The 21,854-nt window shown below is 56.7% G+C and overlaps 1 protein-coding gene across 2 annotated transcripts; it reads left to right on the top strand.

Annotated features, from left to right (window-relative positions):
* The first annotated feature begins 221 nt into the window (after positions 1-221).
* Positions 222-21,141, top strand: PDGFB (platelet derived growth factor subunit B). Of its 2 annotated transcripts, none has more exons than XM_055395231.2 (7): positions 222-1,282; positions 9,576-9,672; positions 11,939-12,028; positions 13,164-13,372; positions 14,627-14,768; positions 19,051-19,201; positions 19,701-21,141. In XM_055395231.2, the coding sequence occupies exons 1-6, from the start codon at positions 1,220-1,222 to the stop codon at positions 19,173-19,175; spliced, it is 726 nt and encodes a 241-aa protein (XP_055251206.1). In that variant the 5' UTR covers positions 222-1,219; the 3' UTR covers positions 19,176-19,201; positions 19,701-21,141. The 2 variants fall into 2 exon arrangements, with proteins under 2 accessions (XP_055251206.1, XP_055251205.1); XM_055395230.2 differs by having other exon boundaries at positions 223-1,282; positions 19,552-21,141.
* Positions 21,142-21,854: the final 713 nt, after the last annotated feature.

Below are 21,854 nucleotides of genomic sequence, written 5' to 3'. Positions count from 1 at the left end.
CCAGCGTTTGATGGTCCCTAGTTCTCCCTTGCCAGGAACCAGATTCCTGGGCAGAGGGGCGGCGGGGCTTTAGGAGACCCCTAAGCAACCCCTCCTCGCCTCAGGCCCTCCTGGAGCTCTCCCCACCCTCCCGTTACTGACTCTCGGCCAGAAGAGGAAAAGCTGTCTCCACCCACCTCTCGCACTCTCCCGTCTCCTTTATAAAGGCCGGAACAGCTGAAAGGGTGGCAACTTCTCCTCCTGCCTCCCCGAGCGCCCGCGGCCTCCCCCGCTGCCTCCCCGAGGGCTCCCCTCTGGCCGCCAGCGCCCATCTTTCATTCCCCAGATAGAGATTTTGCGCGCACACACAGACACACACGCGCAAAAAGGGGAAAAAAAAAAAAAAGACAACCCACCCTCCAGCCTCGTTGCAAAGAGAAAGCCGAAGCAGCCGCAGCTCGCAGCCCGCAGAGGACGTCCAGAGCGGCGAGAGGGCGGGCAGACGGACCGACAGACTCGCGCCGCGTCCACCTGTCTGCCGGGCGCGGCCCAGGGCGCAGCGGACACGCCGCGCGCGCGGAGCAGCCGTGCCCGTCGCCCGGGCCCCGCGCCAGGGCGCACACGCTCCGGCCCCCCCCACCCGGCCCGGGCGGGAGTTTGCACCTCTCCCTGCCCGGGTACTCGAGCCGCCGCTGCAGAACCAACTTTGGAAAAAGTTTTTTGGGGGAGACTTTGGCTTTGAGGTGCCCAGCTTTGCGCTTTCCGACTTCAGGGACCGTTCCAGAAAATGTTGCAAAAAAGCTAAGCCGGCGGGCAGAGGAAAACGCCTTTAGCCGGCGAGTGAAGACGAACCATCGACTGCCGTGTTCTTTTTCCTCTTGGAGGTTGGAGTCCCCTGGGCGCCCCCACACGGCTAGACGACTCGGCTGGTTCGCGACGCAGCCCCCCGGCCGTGGATGCTCGCTCGGGCTTGGGATCCGCCCAGGTAGCGGCCTCGGACCCTGGTCCCGCGCCCAGGCCCTCCCCAACCCCCCAACGACGGAGCCCGGGCTGGGGGCGGCGGCGCCCTGGGGCCATGCGGGTGAGCCGTGGCGGCGGCTGCAGCGGCCTGAGCGCCTGATCGCCGCAGACCCGAGCAGAGCCCACCTCCCTCCCCAGCCCCCGCCCCCCACCCTGGCCGCGGGGGCGGCGCGCTCCGTCCACGCGTCTGGGGCCCCGCGGGGCCGGGCCCGGAGTCGGCATGAATCGCTGCTGGGCGCTCTTCCTGTCTCTCTGCTGCTACCTGCGTCTGGTCAGCGCCGAGGTGAGTTGCGACGGCGGCTGGGGCTGCTTCGCTTCATTCATTACCCCCATCCTTGCCTCCCGATCGCCCCCTCCTTTCGCTGCAGTGAACTTTGGACCCGTGGGCTTGGCGGCGGGCGTGAGGTGACCTCCGAGGGCTGCGACGCGAGGTCCGTGGGGTGCTAGGCTCTAAGGGGAGGGGGCAGCCGTGGCTTTCTTTTCCCTGGGGGGAATCTCTGATCTCTGGTCTTTTAAGCGTCAGGGGAGGAGGTGTGTGTGGTCCTGTCCCCCGCCCCTCCAGGAACCCGAGAATAAGCCCTTTCCTAGCCCAAGCGAGAGGGGTGGGGTGCTGCCTAGGCAGCAGGCAGCGCGTCCTCGCAAGCCCACTTCGGTTAAGCTTAGGTCCTCCCAGGACCCGGCTTGCCCCGGAGGTGCGAGCTCGTGCACCGGCGGCAGCCACGCCAAGCTTCGGCCGGGGTCTGCGAACTACCCCGGCTTCTGCTCCCGGTCGGGGCGGGTGCCCACCGGGCCGTGCAGATCTTGCCGGCCCCGGAGTGCAGTGCCGGAGCCGCTTGCAGTCTTGGGCGCGGTGGGTGCAGAGAGAGGTTTGGGGCACCTGGGCTGAGGGGCGGAGTAGGGGCTCGTAGGGAATCCAGCCCCGGTGGCGGTGTGTGCCTGAAGCCGCGCCATACCTGCGCCCGCACCCTGCGAGAGGACGCACCTCTCTTTCCCCGATCGCAGGGTGCGGAGCGCGCCGCCTGGAAAAGCCCCGCAGCAAGGAAGCTGGGATAGGGAAACGTCTGCGGGAGCTATCAGATCGTATGGGTCCCCCGCACCCCTCCCAGCTTCACGTAGCAGTGAGTTGGCAAGTCTACCCGGAATCCAGGTGGGAAAGGGGGCGGGGCAGGGAGGAGGCGCGAGGTGCCGGGGAGGAGAGGGCGGCGGGCCGCGCGCCGCGCCTGGGTCCCGTCCCGCCAACGCTCGGCCGCGGCCGGGAGCCCGCACCTCGCCCGCTCCCGGGGGGAGGACCGGCGGCTCTCGGCCTCCGACGAGGCGCAGGAAGGAGGCGGCGGCGGCGAAGGGGTTAAGGTGAAGAGCTCCGAGGCCGCGGCCGGGCCTTGGGCCGCCGCCAGCGCAGGTTGTTTTGACCACGGAGGAGCCGTCGCCGTCTCCTTTTGTTCTCGGGGCTCCTCGAGGGCCGCCGGCCGCCCGCCCTGGGGCCCCGCCCTTCCGCGGCCACCCGCCCCTCCAACCCCCGGCGGCCAGCACCCGGGAGGGAGAACGCGGGGCTCGGCCCGACCGCCTGCAGGCCCCTCCCGACGTCCCCTCCTCTCGGCTCCCGCAGCCCCCCGGGCCGCGGCCAGCTGTTGGGGAGGGGGGCGCCGGCCGGCCCCAGCTGCCGCCTTGCCTCGCCGCGGGGCCTGGGGGGCTGGGCCCGGTGCCAGGGCGTCCTGGGAACGGCGGCAGCGCCCCCGCCTCTGCTCTCCGCAGCCCACCCCGCCCGGCCCCCCGACTCGCGCTCACTCACCCCACGCATGCACACTCTTGGCCGGAGGCGATGCTGCGCTCGGGCGGGCGGGCGGGTGCGTAGAGCGACGGGCACGCACTACCGCGGCCGGGTCGCGCGCCCGCCGCCGCCGCCACGCCCGTGCACACGCGGGGCACACGCGCGCGCACCGCATACACACGTACGCACGGCCCCCGAACACGCAGCTTCAGCACACGTGCGCGCACACCCACGCACGCACACAGGCACGCAGGGCTCGTATACCCACCCTGTACCAGGTTCCCACCCCCGCGCAACAGGTGGCCCTGGAACCTGGTCACCTCTGCAGCCACCCCATTTCCTTCCTGGGTCCGATGAGGGAGTGGAAACAGGAACCCTCCCGTCAAGTCCCAGCTCCACAGCACGCGCTGGTTTTTGCCTGGTCAGGTCAGCCCGACGCCCCTCAAGCATGACCCCTCTGTGGTTGCTTTTTCAAACCATCCTCAGGTGGCCGAAAAAGATATTGGTGTGACTGGTGGCGCTGTGATGTCCAGAGCACTTCTCCCTTCACATAGGCCCGGCTTTGAACCTCCAGCCAAGACTGAGGGCCCTGAACCGCTGAGGGGGTTTCCCACCCACCCCTGACGGCTCAGTCGTCTTTCCCTCCCCAGCCCTCTTTCCCTCCCCAGCCAGCTCAGGGGAGGCTGGGTGACAGCTGGAAAAGGCCTCTCCAGGCCTGCCCTTTCCATTTCCAGCTTCATCCAGCACCTCCTCCTCCTGTTCCACAACTCCATGGGGGTGTGTGCTTGGTGCGGAGGCTATGGCCAGGAAGCTGGTGCCTCTCTCCTCACTTGAATCACAGCATCCTTAAACGTGGTCTTCAGGAACTCACGGTTGTGTCGTGCTTTGCAGATTATGAAGCACTTTCCTGCAGAGCCTGAGTAAGCCTCAAGAGGCTCTGAGGGAGGAGACCTAAAGGGGAAAGGGAAAAACCTAGTAACATGGGAGCCAATCCAGGAGGGCTTCCTGGTGGAGGTGGCCTTCAGGTTGGTCCTGTCCCCTGCATACCAGCAGTTGGGAAGGAAGGGTAGGGAGCTCTGAGGTGGGGCCTGGTTGAGGGTCGGCTGAAGTCCATGAGGTCTCATCTCCATTAGCTGAGCTGGCTTCCGGGAGGGTGACACTCATTGTCATGTGATGCCTCTGGCCTCAGCACCCTTCTGCCAAGAAGAAGTAAAGGGCCCACAGACCTTCATCACCCAGCTTCTTTCTTATTTGCTAATGGCCTTACTTAGTGGGAGACCGACTTGCTGGACTCTCCCAACCCTAGAAGTGTCTGCAAACAGAATTTGAAGGCTCTGGTGCAAGACCTAGGAACAGTGTGTGTGTATGTGTGTGTGAGAGAGATTGATTCAGCAGAAGTAGTAAAGCAATACTTGCCATGGGCCTCCTAAGACCCACTCAGAATCTTCCCTCACCCCCTTTCTCCATTGAAATACCCCTTCTAGTGCAATTATCTTCATTTTCTGATTTATTTAGTTGTTTCTTACCCATTTTTCCTCACTGGAGTGTAAACTCCACTAGAGAGCTTTTGTCTTGGTCACCACTGTCTCCCCGCTTAGAATGGTGCCTGGCCATGATGGATAATCTGTAAATATTTGTGGAGAGGACAGTGAATCCTTGAAGGGGGGCGGGAAGGACCGGACATGTATCTCGGGCTTGCTAAGTGCTTTATAAACATGGCTTCATTCCGTCCTCACCCAGGGCAGCCCAGTACAGCTCTCCTGCTCTCCAGCAGACATCTTCAAGTCCCCCTGCACCATCCCCCAGTCTTGAAAGACAAGCATGTCTTTCTTTTCCGTGTCTTGGGACTTAGACTGCCAAGATTGGACTGGACAGAGGGGAAGAAACAGAAGGAAAATGAGATCACAAATAGTTCTGGGTGTTTTGAGCTGGGCCTCAGTTTCCACCCTCTAAAAGTGAGAGAGGGAGGGAAGACTGGATTAGCTCAGAGTTCCCCAAGAGCAGCAGATTTACCTGGTCTCTTGAAAATGCAGATTCCTGAGCCCCACTGGATGCTGGGAATTGGGATCAGGGTGGTGGTGGTGACTGGGGGCAGTGATTGCGGTGGACTGCCAGGATTGTAATTGCTGCTCTGGCCTCTCTCTTCCCAGTCTAACAATTTTTCTGCTGGAAGGAGAGGAGGGAGCCCACTGTGGGGGTTGGGGGGCAGCTGGGCTAACCGTAATAGGGATGGGGGAGTGGGAGGGTCCCAGGAGCAATAGGGCAGGGAAATGCTAGGTGAGAAAGGCTGGTTCTAAAAGGCTTCTATGGTCTGCCCAGAGAAGGCTTCTTCAAAGGGCTTGGCTTTGGCATCGAATCTAAATCAGGCCTGAGACTCTCAGGCAGGCGGGTGCTCCTAGGCCTTCTTCCCCTGCCAGCCACTGACAACGCCCCTGGTTGCTGGGCCAAGCCCTTGTCGTCTCCCACAGCGGAACTGCAGGCAGCCTGGGGAGTGTGTATCTGTGTGCGCGCTGGGGCCCAGGCAGAGGGTGGGGTCCAAGCCCCTTTAATCTGCCAGCCTGGCTGGGAGCAGGTAATTCACCTGGCCTCAGCCAGCTCGTGCCCTTCCTACCTCTGCAGCTGGCTTTGGGGGTGGGGTGGGGTGGGGTGGGGAGGAGGCTGTTTGCTTTGGCTCCCCAAGGCTGGCTGTGCTTCAGCTGCCTTCTCTCGCCACGCCCTCGCCCTGCCAGGAACCCCAGGCCTGAGATCTGGGGCAGCTTTATCAGGGTGCCAGGCCTCCTTTACTATTTCCGAGGGGGAGTTACCCACCTTAAGGAGGTTTCTAGAACCTGTGCCGAGGAAACCCAGGCTCTGGGCTGCTCACCCGCCCATGCCACGAGGAGACTCTGACCGCCCGCAGGTGCCCCGAGTCCCCCCCAGAGCATCGCATCCTGGAGCTGACCACAAGGCAAAATGTCCCCACCTCTCAACCACCCCCAGCCCCGGAAGGGACCCACCCACCAGCCTACAGGGCCCCCAGCAAGTGCCAGTGTGGGGCTCAGGTATCATTTCCTGTGGTCCACACAGTCACATATCTCCCCTGGGTGGGCAGCTTTCCACCCACCCACTGTTATCCTCAAAAATGTCCTGCACTGCTGTCCCCACGCATGCGTGCTGCTCACTGCTGCCCTCAAGGAGCCACACAGAAGGAATGGATGTGGACCACAGCGGGGCTCATTAACTACCCATCGATCTGTTGGCTGCTCTTCGAGGTCTGATTCTACCTCCCAATAACCCCGGCGAGGTATTGTGAGCCCCATTTAAAAGATAAAGAAGCTGAGGTTTTAGGTTGTTAAAAGACTTAACTCCCAGACTTCCCTGGTGATCCAGTGGTTAAGACTCTGTTCTTTCACTGCAGGGGGCATGGGGGTTTGAACCCTGGTGGGGGAACTCAAGATCCAGCATGCCGCAAGGCCAACAAATAAATAATAAAATACTTACTCCAAGAATCCAGGTTTCCGTGACACCTGAAGCCTTTGCTTTTTTTGTCTACTACAGAGCTTCTCCATATCTGCACTTCTCCATCTCTGCACTGTGCATGTTTTGGGCCAGAGAAACCTGTATTGTGGAGGCTGTCCTGTGCATAGAAGGATGTTTAGCAGCCACACTGGCCTCCACCTACTTGATACCAGCAGCGTTCCTCTATTTGTAACTACCAATAATGCCTCCAGACATGGCCAGTGTCCCCTGGAGGCCCACTCACCCCTGATTGAGAACCACTGCTCATGACACACACAGGGTGGGGAGCCAACAGCAACTAAGGAGCACCTCCGTGGCACTGGGAGAGGGGGGTCTGCTCTGCCTCTTAGGAGTCGTGTAGACTTGTAGCTGTTTACTTAATTTTTCTGAGCCTCAGCTTCCTCATCTGGAAGATGGGAATAAAAGCAGCGCCAGCCTCTTGGGTTTGGTCGTTGGTACAGCATTTAGCTCAGTGCCTGCCTTGTAGTTAGCACTTCATAGACATTAGCTGTGGTGTTAGTATCAAATGCAGGGGCTCTCAGGGCAATCTGGGCATCTGGTGGCCAAATTACAGAAAGCACTTGCAGGAATCACCTGTGTGCTTAGAAAAAAAGTAGACTCTTTAGGAGGCAGGGTGCTTGGGGAGTGGTGCTCCTGGTGAATGGGGTGGGAGAATCATGCAGAAGGGAACCCCAGAGAGGGGGAGAGTCCTTCATGCATTTTACCAGTATTTATTGAGCACCTACTGTGTGCTTCTCCCACTTCCCCAGTCTCTCTCCCAGGCTCTTCCCCTCTCAGGCTGGGAGGTTCTCGGTTTGCTTTCATGAGATGGCATCTTCTTGGCATCATCAGCCAAGTCAGGAGCATCTGCTAGGCTGGTTTGGGGACCTGCCTGCTCTGCCATCACTGGCAACTGCAGCCGGCACTCTAGGGGGCAAGGAGGTCTTGGCATGAGTGCTATGTGCCATTCGATCCTGGGCCCCTCTCCTGGGGAATTATGAATCATTACTCCACAAGAAGCCGGGGAGACCTGGCTGGGCACCCCACCCTTGGCTTCCCTCTCCTGCTTCTCTAGCCACCCCCGGGCAGGATGAGAATTGAATCAAGTGTCTTCAACCCCTTCTATTCATAGATGAGAGCCAGGACCAGAGAGGGGCGGTGGCCAACCTGAGTTCACGGGACGGTCAGTAGCAGTGGAGGGGGAAACCAGCTCTTTGGACTACCCACTCTGAGACAGACAGAACCCTCAGGGGGCATGGCCTGGTTTGGGCTTCACTGGAGACCAGCCCTGCTTTCCCTTGCATGAACTGGGTCCTGTATTCACATCTGGAGACCAACAAAGGCGTGGTCTCTCTGGGTGGGAGGAGGCAGGGCAGGCTGGAGATGGGAAAGGCTAGTGCGGGCCAACCATCTCACACACATATCACCTAGTTTCCTGGCTGTGCAGTCGTGGTCTCCAGCTTCCAGCCAGGCTTAACTGCTAGACCCTCACCCTTCTCTCCCGATAGCCCTAGGCACCAGGCAGGATTATAAGCTCCATGTTCAAATGAAGCAACTGAGCTCAAGGCTCTTAAGGAATTTGCTTTAAAAGCATGGCCATGCTCCACCCTGCGTCTTCTGGTTCCAGGGCTGACTCCAGTGGCCAGGGCTGCAAGCGATGGGCCCCTTAGATGAGGAAATGGAGCTTTGGGGGAGGCTAAAACCTCATCAATCACCAGACTCCTAACAAACCTTTCTGGTAACATCCCTGGGACTGGCCACAAGGCAGGATGACCTCCTTCACCTGTCAGACAGGGAGAAGGCAGCACTTTCTGAAGGCAGCCTGTGCGGAGCCTCTTAGCACTCCAATGTCGGAATGTAGAGAGAACTAGCTGGAGCAGGAGCACCTCTCTTCTTAATCTGGGGACGCTGAGGCGGGCATCGTGTAACCCAAGGTCAGGCGGTAGTAAGTCCGGTCTGCTGATGCCCTCCCTGGGGCTCCTCCCACAAGACAGGGCCCTTCTGTGTATTTGCATGGGCACGTGCGTGTGTCTGCAGGGATGTGAGTTTGGACCTGCAGCTAATCTTGCGCGTTTTCTTTGCCCAGAGACACTGATGGTCAGAGTCTGCTTTTCAGCCTCTGTTCTGCCCTCACCTCTTTCTTAAGACCTTTGCCATCAGCCCCTCGGGTCTCCCTGGACCAGGGGGACGTGGCCATGACCTTCCTATGAGGGCTGCTATCATGTTATTGTGGGACCTGTGATTTCCCCGGAGGAAGCCCAGCTTCGAACAGGGCCTGTTAAAGTGCTTATTAAGTTTCAAGTGTTTTTGGTGGCAGGCCAGAGGGGCTCTAAAAATAGGGTTTGGTTGGGCATGGGGCATGGGTGAACTTTCAGGTTTCCTGGCCGTATCTGAGGATTCCCTTCTCTCCTCTTCTGAGTGAGAGGCTAAACAGATAAGACAAGTACATGTGGCCTCCTGAGATCATCCAACTCTTCAAGCACTTATTAAACACCTTGTATACCCAGGAGGCTGGGAGTACGGCCCCTGCCACCATAAAGACTTGGATTTGAATGCAACTTCTGCTGATAATCAGCTGTAGGACTCTGCCAAAGATGTCGCTTTTTTGAGCCTTTTTTTTTTTTTTTTGAGTTTTCTTTCTTTTTAACTAATTATTTTAATTGGAGGATAATTACTTTACATATTGTGATGGGTTTTGCCATCCATTAACATGAATCAGCCATGGGAGCCACTGTTTTTCCATCTGTCCAATGGGAATAATTCGATCTCCCATGACAAATGCTGTCTACCTTTAGCTGTCAGGTGTGGAGGGGAAGCAGAGAGAGATCAGATTGTTGGAGCCTCTGGAACCTGTTGTGTGATGGGGAGACAGGTGTGTGTGTATGTGTGTCTGTGTGTGTGTGTGTGTGTTAGTCACTCAATCATGTCTGACTTTTTGCGACCCCATGGACTCTACTCCACCTGGCTCCTCTGTCTATGGAATTCTCCAGGCAAGAATATGGATTTCAAGGGGAGGCAGATACATACGGTCAAATCTAACTCTAAAGCAAGCTGGGGTTCTGTTTGGGGTGAGGGACACAGACCTGAGCTGGGTCTTAGAGACTCGGTCCCAGGTTTCTGTGCTCCTGGTCATCCAGCCTGGAATCTGCCCTCACCCCACCCCCGCATGCCTTCATCCTGGTGTCCACTTGCCCTTGGCCAAGGGGCCCTGTGGGAACTTCCCACGGGAGGGAGTATGTGTGTGTACTGGGGGCCGTGACTGGAAAGCCCTTGCTCTCAGCTCACTTGGCCCCCCGTCTTTGCCTGGCAGGGAGACCCCATCCCCGAGGAGCTCTACGAGATGCTGAGTGACCACTCCATCCGTTCCTTCGATGACCTCCAGCGCCTGCTGCACGGAGACTCCGTAGGTAAATTGAATCCTCACCCAGTGCTCTGGCCCTTTGCTGAGTCCTGGGGAGCCGCAAGGGGCCGGGCAAGGACATACCTTCTTCCTTGACATCCAGAGGACCAGAGGCCTGTGGCTGCCTGGGAGGGCTTGGGCACACCTGTCCAGGGCAGGGCTGAGTAGGCGGCGGGTTGCTACCTGGGGCGTGGGGCGTGGCAAGCGAAGCTCCCACATGTGGCTCTGGCTGGGTGCAGAGGGCGGGGTCCCAGGAGGAGGAGGTGGGGAGAAGGTGCCCAGCGCATCTGCTGAATGTCTATCCAGGTGTGGACTCAGCCAGGGAGGGTGGGGCGGGAGCAGCCGTCTCCCTGCCCCTCTGGCCGAGGGCCTAGTCTCCAAGGTCTCCCAGGGACACCTGGCCTGAACCAGCGGGCAGCCCTGCCCATGCCCAAGAGCGCGCCCAGCGCATGGGCACGTGCTTGGTGGCACACACGTGGCGGGGCTGACGGGCTGGGTCGGGAATGTATTTATAAACGCTGTCTTCAGAGCAAATTCCTTTCTATTCTAACCTCTGGCCTGTTCCCTGGAGCCCTGGTCGGCACCCCCCCTGCACCCCCAGCTCCCCTTCCCTCTGGGGTTTTGTCTCTTTGTCACTTTGTAATCCTTGCCCAGACTGCTATCTACGGGGGACAGCATTTCCTGCCTTTGTTTCCTCTCCCCGTTGGGCCCCTGGCTCCCTCTCAAAAGCATTCTCGGGCCCTTTCAAACCCGCCTGTGCCGGGGGCTGGCGAGGCAGGCGGGAGGGGGACCCAGCTGGGCCCACCTATTGTTCACCAGGCCCCCCACCCCACGTCTCCCACACCCCTCACCCCATGCCCGACTGGCCAGCCCTGGTCAACACAATGGGGCAGCTGCCAAATTTAGCCTTTCTGCTGTTTCTTTCCAAGGCCCTTGACCCCCACCCTTGGGCAGCCCCTACGTACCCCTGGTGGGGGTCGGGATCTCTGAGATGAACCTTTCAATAGTGGGCCTGTTTCAAGGCAGCCATGTGGCTATTTTTCCCCTAATCAACTTAACCTTTCCACAAAGCACATCTTTTCCCCATCTCCTCCCCACCAGGGACATTCCAGAGACGGTAGAGAGAAAGGAAGGGAGTGAGAAGGACAGACAAGACGGAAAGGCACCAGTTAGGGCACGGTCTCCTCCGAACAGGACCCCCCGGGAGCCTGCACGGATGAGCGGGGAGCTCTGTCTTGGGCAGGGCCAGCGGGCTGGGGAGACAGAGGAAAAGAGGTGAGGTGCTGTGTGAAGCGGGCAGGAGCTTGTCCTCCATGTCCCCGTGGTTTATTTGCTGACCCTTGAGCCATCGGAGAGACAGAAGGGGCTGCCCACGATCCAGCATGGAGCTCGGAGTCCACTGCAGCCCTCACTTCCTGCAGCGGCTTCCGGCTGCCATTGCTAGAGAGAGAGACGCCTTCAAGGCGTGCCGATGACGCCGCCAAGGTGAGGGCCGCCCAGGCTCGAGAAGGGAGCTGTGGTTTGTGACTTTAGGAGTAAATGGACAGCTGAGGGCAGACACGGGGCACAAGGTTAGAGGGAGAGACATAAACACAGTGAAAGACTGGGGGTTGCAGAGAGACTCATGCCCGAAAGTGGGCAGGGCTAGGGCGCCCCTACCCCAGCAGCCCCAGCTCTCCACCCTTCTCTCCGTCTTCGGCCCCCACCCCCACCCCTCGCCTTCCCTCTCTCTCTCCTGCCCAACTGCACCATTGTCCGGGGCTCCGGAGGGGCTGTGTCCAGGGCATGGTCCCCCCTGGGGATGCTGGGAATTTCTCCATTCAGCACTTCCTGTGGGAACGCTGGGCGGAGGGGCACTGGAAACTGGCCTTCAGAGCTCTGGGTCCTCACCCTGCCCTGGAGGCCAAGGAGGGTTCTCTTACAGTAGCAAAGGGGATGGGTTATTTTTAACTCCATTGACATGGGTTCTGTCCAAATATGTGGTGGAAGGGCCGGGAGTGGGGCTGACGATCCCTTGGCGATGCAGTCAAGGGCCCCTGCCACCCTGTGAGCCCTGCAGCTACCCTGGCGTTTGTCTGCCTCTGAGGGTCCCCTCCTCAGAGCTAGGACCCTCGGGTGTACAGGGAGCCAGAAGGGGACACTCTTCCCTGGAGTGGTGGTGGTCCAGTGGGGGTGGGGGAGGGGAGCAATCCTCCCTCCTGTCCTGGAGTCCCCATCAGATTCCTGCCTTGGTCTGGCCTGCGATTCTCAGTGTGTCTGACCTCCTCCTACAGATGAAGATGGGGCTGAATTGGACCTGAATCTGACCCGGTCCCATTCTGGAGGCGAGCTGGAGAGCTTATCCCGTGGGAGAAGGAGCCTAGGTAAGACTGAGGGTGATAGCCCCTCAAAGGTGGGAGCCGGGGACAGAGAACTGGGAACGTGGCCAGCCCAAGGCTGGAGGGCTGGCTCCTTCGTCCTGATGCTTGGGAAGGCGTGGAGCTAACAGGGTGTAGCCATCCTTAAATACCCTCTATCCAGGAGATGAGTCATCATTCTCCCCTCCCCCAACACACACTCTTCTCGTTTAGTTCTTAAAAACCTCATTTGTTCATTAGTTCCACCAGGGAGGTAGATATTATTGACCTCATTTTACAGAGTTGAAAACTGGGGCCCAGAGAGGGTGAAGAAGCAGCCTGAGGTCACACAGCTAGCAAGGGGTGATGCGTGTTAAACAAAGGAGGATGCAGGTCACTGGGTCCCACAGCAGCATTTTTAGGGAGGCCGGTGCCCACTCCAAGCCCTTCCTCCTCTCTGTCTGCCTACAGTCCCAAAATGCTGTAGACTGAGGTTGGGGCCCTGCCACATAAGAATCAAGTGGCCTGGGTTTCATTCCTTACTCTGTGATTTTGGTCAGCTAACTTAGCTCTCAGAGTCTCAGTCCCTCTGTATGTGAATGACAGATGGCAGTTGCCCCAGCACTGACTGTCAGTCTGCTGCAGGCCAAGTTTCACTCCCATTACTCGTTCAACTGGCAAGGGCAGGGTAGGCAGAGATATTGTCCCATTTCACAGATGAGGAAACTGAGGCTTGAAAAAAGCAACGAGATAAGACTATATTACAGTGTAAACAGCAATGTAAGGTAATACACAAGTAAGGGCCACATACTGGGCAAACTTATAAATGTGTGAAATCGCAGAATAAAATGGTGGAAGAACTGACATGTAGCACAGATCAGCACTCTCGGAACGATACAACTTGATCCTTATAGTAGTTCTAGGGTGTAGATCTTCTCAACCCCATTTTGGAGACGGGGAGACTGAGGCCTCGAGCCCATCAGCAGCCTGCCCAAGGCCCATGGCTGGTAACCTTCCAACCCGGAGTTGCAGGAGGTGGGACAGGCCTTGCCTGCTTCTGAAGGCGAGCAGTCCTAGAGGGGCTCGGCCCTGGGCTTTTCTACCGGCTAGGGGGCCTCTGGACAGGTCCACCCCCGCTGAAGGAGGTCCCTGCTCCCTCCAGGTTCCCCGACGGTCGCCGCAGAGCCAGCCGTGATCGCGGAGTGCAAGACGCGCACGGAGGTGTTTGAGATATCGAGGCGCCTCATAGACCGCACCAATGCTAACTTCCTGGTGTGGCCGCCCTGCGTGGAGGTGCAGCGCTGCTCTGGCTGCTGCAACAACCGCAACGTGCAGTGCCGCCCCACACAGGTGCAGGATCGGAAGGTGCAGGTGCGCAGGCCTCGTCCAGCCTGGAATGGGAGTGGGGGCGGGTGCAAAGGCCTTCCCGGAGGGCTCCTGGGGTCTGTCCAGAGAAGGCCGACAGGCATGGGGAGGCCCCCCAAGCTGGGGTGACCATGAGCCACAGACAAGCCCCCAGGTGGATAAAATCCCCAAATGTTCCTTCAACAGACAGGTCCACTAACATCCTGGACACTCAGGATGTTCTGGGCAGCTGTTCAGCTTTCCCCAAAGCTCTCCTCTATACAGGGATCTCCATTTTATTCCTTCCACACAGAGAAGGGCTCATAGGTGCCCCGGCATTTTTAGCACCCACTTATCTCTCTTCAACAAGTCATGTCTTCACCAAGGGGGGCACAGAGGATTCCCCCTCCCCAGGCAGCAGGCCCTGCAAGAGCTGGGGCAGCCCCTAGCAGAGATTCAGAAGGCTGAAGCCTGCTCCTTTGCTGGAAAGATTGGGTATACACTGTGATTCAAGGGAAATTTTAGAGCAGAGGCCTCGGAGCTCCACAGGGCAGGGCAGGGCCAGAGAAGTCTCTGATTCACGTGGAAAGGTTTCCGTACCCCTCTGGCCAGCCTTGCCACACAGCAGCTGCTGGGTGCCAGGCACACCTCCCCAGGGCCCAGGACCAGCGGGTTACCCCTACCTCCTCTTGCAAAGTGTTCTGCCTCCTAACCACGCTCCCCGCCCCTGTGGTCAGCCATAGCCTTTTCTTGTGTCCCCCTTCTATCTCAAGTCTGGGCCCTGAGCCCGAGATGACCAATGTCACTCTCCACCCTGGCATCTACCGCTGCGGTATCTCCTGTCCCCAGCCCTGCCAGCTCTATGGATGGACACCTGACAGCTGACCTCCCCCTTCCCGCCTCCCTCCTGGATAAAGCCTCCCCCTGCTTCCTTCCAGACAACCATCTCCCCGCCTCTGCCGAAGCCCCTGACCTTGGCTGGCGCTCCGGGAATGAGGATACCACAGGCCCCACACTCAACCCGGAAATGCCTTTCTCCCTCTCTGGGGGATTCTAAGGGGACTGCCAGAGGCCAGGTCGGGAGGGCTTGTTTTGATGGAAAAGCTACGAGGAGGGCAGAGGGCAAAGTCCTGCCATTGTTCGGGCTGAAGCGCCTGCCCTGCCGCCCTCTGGGCTTTCGAGGAAAGATGACCTCAGGGGATGCTGAGCAGGCAGGCAGCTCCCTTGGGCCCCAACCCCTGTGGTCCCCTTCAGAGACACTTTGGGGGTTCTGTCCTCCAGGTGAAAAAGATTGAGATTGTGCGGAAGAAGAAGATCTTTAAGAAGGCCACAGTGACCTTGGTGGACCACCTGGCATGCAGATGTGAGACGGTGGTGGCTCGAGCCGTGACCCGAACCCCGGGGAGTTCCCAGGAGCAGCGAGGTAACTGCTCATCCAAGGTCTGCCTCTCATTGCTCAGCCCTGCAGCCCCCTTCTTCTATGGCAGCTGCTGGGGGCACTCAGGGAGAATTGGATCAGGCATGCCCCTGGTTAAATTCACCTGAAGCTTTTCATAGCGCTGACAACAGTCCATATTCCTCCCCTGCCTGGGAGGGCTTATGCGAGTATGTAGCCCCCAGCTGGCGCTCTGTCCTTGTTTCCAACCAATGCCCCTCACTTATGCCACCCCAGCCAGAGTGGCCGCATTGAGTGGCGAGATAAGTTTTTGCCTCAGGGCCTTTGCACATGTCAGTCTGGGTGAAATTCACATCTCCTAGCTCTTCCCAAGCCCAGCTCCTATTCTTCACCTGGGTCTAAGGTCAGAAGTCACCTCCTTCTAGAGTTCTGCTGGCCACCCCATCCAGAGCAGCCCCCCTCCCAGTCTTGCTGCCACAGCCCCCTGCTTTGTTTAGTGAGTGCATGAAACGGTGGGAGGAACCATGACCTGGATAAGAGAACACCCCATGCGTATATCATATTCAGATATTTGACAACTTGTTCTGGAGATGAAAAATCAAATTAATTCCTTGTAGCCTCCCCCCTCCCCCGACTTTTTTTTCCCCTTGTAGCCTTGATGAAGGAATTAGGGGCAGAGGGGGAAAATCACCAGAGAGATTTTAACTACATGTACTTCCCAGGTGGCACTACTGGTAAAGAACCTCCTGTGTGCAGGAGACATAAGAGATGTGTGTTCGATCCCTGGATCAGGAAGATCCCCTGGAGAAGGAAATGGCAACCCACTCCAGTATTTCTGCCTGGAGAATCCCGTGGACAGAGGAGCCTGGCGGGCTACAGTCCATGAGGTCGCAAAGAGTTGGACATGACCAAAATGACTAAGCACGCATGCATGCAGTTTGACTTAAAGAATTGAAATGGACTAAAAAATGATCCAGTCCAGTTGCCTCCTCTACATTATATGGAAGAGATTCCTGAGGCCTAGATAGGCCGAGGTCTTGCCCAAGGTCACACAGCCAGTTTCAGACAGGGGCATGTATTCTGAAGTTTTGTTCTTGGCTGTTCTCTCACCCAGACAGCTGTCACTGGCTCATTTCTTCTTTTTAAGTATTTAAAAGTTTTAGCGCTAGAGATGACCTTACAAGTCCCTCCTTCAGTGTTACTAATAGGGCTGCTGGAGCACAGAGAGGTTAAGGGATTTAATGAAGTTTGCACAGCGGCAAAATTGAGCCTGAAACCCAGGTCTTGGAACGTCTAGTTTGGGGTTCTTTTGACTGTATTGTGCTATCTTTTCTTCCTCAGAGAAAAGTAAGGATTATATGAGACTCATTAAGTTAATAGGATTGTTGTTCAGTCACTGAGTTGTGTCTGCCTCTGCAACCCCATGAGCTGCAGCACACTGGGCTTCCCTGTCCTTCATTATCTCCCGGAGTTTGCTCAAATTCATGTTCTTTGAGTTGGTAATGCTATCTAACCGTCTTATCCTCTGCCGTCCCCTTCTCCTTTTGCCTTCAATCTTTTCCAGCATCAGGGTCTTTTCCAACGAGTCGGCTCTTCACATCAAGTATTGGAGCTTCAGCATCACTGAAGCTGAAATGAACATGTGAACAGCATCACACGTTCCAGTGAACATTCAGGGTTGATTTCCTTTAGGATTGACTGGTTTGATGTCCTTGCAGTCCAAGGGACTCTCAAGTCTTCTTCAGCACCACAATTTGAAAGCATCAATTCTTTGGCACTCAGCTTCCTTTATGGTTCAGCTCTCACATCCGTACATGACTACTGGAAAAAACCATAGCTTTGACTATACGGACTTTTGTCAGCAAAGTGATGTCTCTGCTTTTTAATATGATGTCTAGGTCTGTCATAGCTTTCCTTCCAAGGAGCAAGCAAGCAAGCGTCTTTTAATTTCATGGCTGCAGTCACCATCCACAGTAATTTTGGAACCCAGGAAAATAAAATCTGTCACTGCTTCCACTTTTTCCTGTTCTATTTGCCATGAAGTGATGGGACCGAATGCCATGATCTTAGTTTTTTGAATATTGAGTTTCAAGCCAGTTTTTTCACTCTCCTCTTTCATACTCATCAAGAGTCTTTTTAGTTCCTCTTCAATCTCTGCCATTAGAGTGGTGTCATCCGTGTGTCTGAGGTTGTTGATATTTCTCCTGGCAATAGGATTAGATAAGAATAAAAAAAAATCCATGCAAGTGACTGTTTTGATTTTCAGTGACTTTCTTTGGTTAGGGGGCAGGACAGTCTCACTGTCATTTCTTGCTAACAAGCCTCCTGAAGGCAGAGCCATCTCAGCCTCTTCCTGCTGCTCTCAGAGCTGAGCTGAGGCAGGGATGCCCCGGGAAAGGCTGATAATTTGACAGCTTCAAACTGACATGCTGTACATCATTTGTAGAGTTACTATGGAGAGTGCTTTCTATTCAGGAAAAATTATATTCTTCTTCATGTTTAGAATGGGGTTCTCTTCCCTGCCTTTGTTTCATATGACTTTCTAAACCAGTTTCTTAGGAGGCATGTTCAACCACTTGCTATGTAGGTCTTGCCATTTTAGTTTCAGGATTTTGGCCATGGGGGACAGTTCCTGTGGCAGCTGGCGTTGTGGCTCATGTGATGACCAGTGTCAGGCCTCCTGGGCTCAAATCTCTGCTCTGTCACTTATGAACTGAGTGATGACCTTGAACTTGCTCAGGTTTTGCCCAGCCTAGCATCCTGCTGATGGCTCGGTCTCTGCCCTTCAATGGCCCCCCTGGGCAGCATCCCTCAAGAAGGATCTGAGACCCACCTGAGTCCTTAAATTTTGCATTTGCTGCAGTGGGATAAGTGCCTCATGGGGACTTGTGTCTGTGAGGTGGCAGGTCAAGTATTGGTCCCCAGAGAGCTGGATGAGCCAAGGGGGAAACTCCGAAGGCTCCCAGGAAGAGGTGGGCCTTGAGCTTGGCAGAGAAAACTTTCATTCCCAGGCTGTCTACCTAGCAGCCCAGGAGGAAGAGACAGAAGTGAGGTGCTAACCTTGACCAAGACTTTCAGGCCCAGTGATTTACAGCCCAGTGATTGAAAGCATGGATTCCAGAGGCAGATCCCTGGGTTAAAATTCCAGACTTTCTGTCTCAGTTTCTTCATCTGTTAACTATTCAAGTCTCTGTCCCCTGTGAGGAGGAATAGGCTTAGAACTCTGCCAGGTGCGTGGTAAGTGCTAGCTAAGGGTTTCCACGTATTATCTCCTAACCCTAGAGGCCGGGGCAGCTACTCTGTTTGAAAGGAACGAGAATCGAGGCGCAGAGAGTGTGCGTGGCTTTCCCCAAAGCGTCCAGCTGACTCCTGGGAGGGCGCCCCCGTTTGCTGGTGGTGAGGGCCAGGTAGACCATATGTACAGTGGAGGGAGAGGACCAGGTCCCTGGTGGGAGGTGTGGTTATGCTCAAAGCCTAGTGGCTTCCCCATCCCTTGACCGACGGGAAGGGGCTGAAGTGGGTGGGAGGAAACCTCAGCAGGAGGTCAGGCCGAGGAAGAAAGAAACAAGTGACTAAGAGCAGCTGCCGTTTTTTGCTGATCACTTCTCCAAACTTCGTGGCTTAAGACAATGGCCATTTTCTGTTCTCTGGTCTGTGTGCCTGGGCTCAGCTGGGTGGGCCTGCTGGCATCTCTTACGGCTGCAGTCAGTTATCTGGAGGCTACACTGGGAGGGCTGGGCCTCTGTCCCTCTCCCCGAAGTCCAGGGCTTCTCCTCACCCCATGGCCTCCACAGATGGGATCCCCAGCAGGGGAACCAGACTTCTTATGTGGAGGCACAGGGTTTCCCAAAGTGCAAAGGTGGGAGCTGCTCATGTCTGGACCTGGCCAGTACCAGTCTGCCTGCTCATATTGGTTAATGGGGCCAAGTCCAGGCCAGGTTCAAGGGCATGGAAACAAGGGTCAGTGTCAGTGGGTAATGACAAATGACTTCATCCACTCCTCTCTGTGTTGGCCAGCATACCATCAGTTATTCCTTCCACCAGTCCTGTGAAGTGGACAGTCTATTATCCCCATTTCACAGATGGGGAAACAGAGGTGTAAAATGGCTCAGTCACTGTTCCTCGGGTGCAGCTGGTGAGCAGTGGAGTTGGGATCCAAACCCAGAAGGTCTGGTCCCAGACTTCCCTCCCCTTAGCCTGCAGGATCTGAGGAGGTCTGTGGCAGGCCTTGGTCAAGGGGGCATTGACATGCTCTGACCTCTGCCAGTCTCATCCACCTACTAACCAGACCTTTCTTTCTCTCACGCAGCCAGGACACCCCAAACTCGGGTGACCATTCGGACGGTGCGAGTCCGCCGGCCCCCCAAGGGGAAGCACCGGAAGTTCAAGCACACGCATGACAAGACGGCACTGAAGGAGACCCTCGGAGCCTAGGGGCATCTGCAGGAGAGTGTGGGCAGGTGAGGGCCAGCACTCTGCTTCTTCTCCCCAGCCTGGGCTCGGGCTGAGGAAGGCATGAGGGGATTAGCAGTTCCCTTACAAAATCCAGGCTCTAAGCCTTGATTCCCTCTTGCCAGTTATCAATGGAGCTTTTTCATGGGGCAGGTTGGGTGAAGGGCTGGGGGGGCCCTGACCCAGCTGTGTCCCAGTACATCCTAAAGGAATCAGGAGGTCTAAACCTTATACCTCCCAGTCCTGAGTGCTGTTGGAAATCAGGGATAGCTGGTCAACCCTGCCCCTGGTTGCCTGTGAGCATGGGATGGAGCCCCAGGCTGTCTCTGACCCCCGTGTCCCTCTGCTTGGCCTACAGGGTTATTTAATATGGTATTTGCTGTATTGCCCCCATGGGGTCCTTGGAGTGATAATATTGTTCCCCTCGTCCGTCTGTCTCGATGCCTGATTCGGACGGCCAATGGTGCTTCCCCCACCCCTCCACGCATCTGTCCACCCTTCCACCAGTGGGTCTTCCCTCAGTGGCCTCCAGCGTCTTGCCAAGAAGCTCGAGAAGGAAACGAAGGACCTGGACTCCATCACCGTCTTCCTCTCCTGTCCTGGCAAAAATGGGATAGAAGTGCAAGAGAGACTGATGGGGTCACTGTTGGGAGAAAGGGGCTTCCTTCCCCAGTGCTGTGGACTGGCCTGAAACCCTGCATGTGGGCCTGAGGACCTCTCAGCATGGCCCACCTGGTCCCCGGATCCCCAGCCAGCTCTGATGGGAGCACCCCCAGGCCGGCCAGGGTACTCATTCCTGTGGCTGAGACCACGTGCGGGAGCATAGACTGGAGAGAATCCCCTCCTGCGGTGCCCAGGCCCGGTCATCTCCCCTTGGTCACCTCTGCTCACAGTGGCTTCTTTTCATTTAATATGTTTGAAGTATTGGAAGACGTGAACTCCTCTGGGCAGGTGTGGCCAGAGCACCAGGCAGTCAAGTGCCCTCTCAGACGGGTTAGGGATGAAGTTTGCTTTGAAGGTGGATGTAAGTGGTGACCCGGGCATCCACTGCCTCCTCCCACTCCCCACCCCAGTTCACTGTTTCCCGTTTCATCTCTCTACCTCCATCCTGTGTCTCCTCCCTTATCTGCGCCACCAAGGGGCTCTTGGACCCCTTATTGAAGCCCCAGATAACCCTAGTCACTGCTCTGTAGGACAGAAAACCAGGGGCCAGAGGGCAGCAGGGGGCCTGCCCATCGTATCCCGGCCCAGCCAAGCCTGCCTTGTAAGGTTGTACAGGGTGTGCACTGCACAAGGGCACTGCTTGCGGGGATCACAGTTCACACACACCATAGACATGGCCAATTTGTGTATTTATTATGACAATTTTTTGGCAAATGGAGGGATTCTTTTCCTAATTGACATGAAGGCTCCGTGTGGACTGGCTGTGTCTATGACCCAGCCCACGATGTGGAGTGGTCAGACAGGAGTAAGCCCTTGGTGAGGGGCAGGGAGGCAGCATTTGTCCATGTGGCCTCCATTACCCCAAGTCCTCAGCCCAAGCAGTCTTCCCTTCAGGCAGGTGTGAAAAGCCCAAGAGAATGTCTCCAAGGGAGGGGGCAGCCCGTGTTCCATGCCCCTGCTCACGGCCCTCCTCTTAGATCCTTCTGAGTTCCAGATGTGGTGGCTCCTCCCAGGAAACCAGTTCTTGGGCTGGGAGTGGGGGAGAAAAGGGAAAAGATCCCTAGGGCCCCCTAGGGGTGGGGTCTGACCTCCCACCTCCCTTTCCACCTTCTACTGCACTTTCCCCTTTTCCCCGCTGTCTCCCAAATCTGCTTCCTTCAGTTTGTAAAGTCGCTGATTATATTTTTGGGGGCTTTCCTTTTATTTTTTAAATGTAAAATTTATTTATATTCCGTATTTAAAGTTGTAAAAAAAAAAAAATAACCACAAAACAAAACCAAATGAATCCGCCGGAGATCTGTCTGTTGGCACTGCGTGTGACAATTACCCTTTCTGCATTGGCAGGATTTGCCGACAGCTTGCGGCATGTTCCTCTCGCTCCCGAAGTCTCAGGCGCAAACTCACGCACACGCACACGCACACGCACACATACACACATTCACACATGCTTGTGCACACATGCCAGCCTACTGCTCTGAGGGAGGCCTCTGGGAGTGGGTGAGAGCCAGGCAACCCACTCTGTACAGCTAGGTCCCGCTGCAGCTCCTGATACCTGGGCCCCACATGCTAGCCCTGTGCCCATCACTGGCAGTGAAAAGAGATGAATTTCTCCAGTCTGAGGGTCTCTACAAAGAGATCGGATCCTTAGCATCATGGGGTGGGACTGGCTGTGGGAGGGGAGACCCACTGTGAGGAAGGCTGGAGGAGGTCCCTAAGGAGTGTGGGGTTTAGAAGGAGCACAGCTCAAGGTTGAGACTGGGGTCTGATCTTGGTTCAGCCCTTAGCCAGCTGTGTGGCCTTGGGCAAGTCATAGTCCCTGTCTGGTCAGAGCCCCATCTGAAGCACAAGAAGATGAGCAGGAGACTTGTGGTCTCCAAGGTTCAGCTGTGGAGTTCTGTGCTTCCCCTCATCCCTGAAGACTTTGGTCTGATTCATGAGAAAGATGCTACATGTGTCTGGGTCTTACCTGCTGGCAGACTATGTGTGTGTGCTCAGTCG

Source organism: Moschus berezovskii, chromosome 6 (genome assembly GCF_049115385.1).
Source record: "Moschus berezovskii isolate FMDL1 chromosome 6, NW_MosBer_1.0, whole genome shotgun sequence".
Lineage (NCBI taxonomy): Eukaryota > Metazoa > Chordata > Mammalia > Artiodactyla > Moschidae > Moschus > Moschus berezovskii.
Note: the sequence above shows the minus strand (reverse complement) of the source record. Positions and strands in the feature narration are given on the sequence as shown.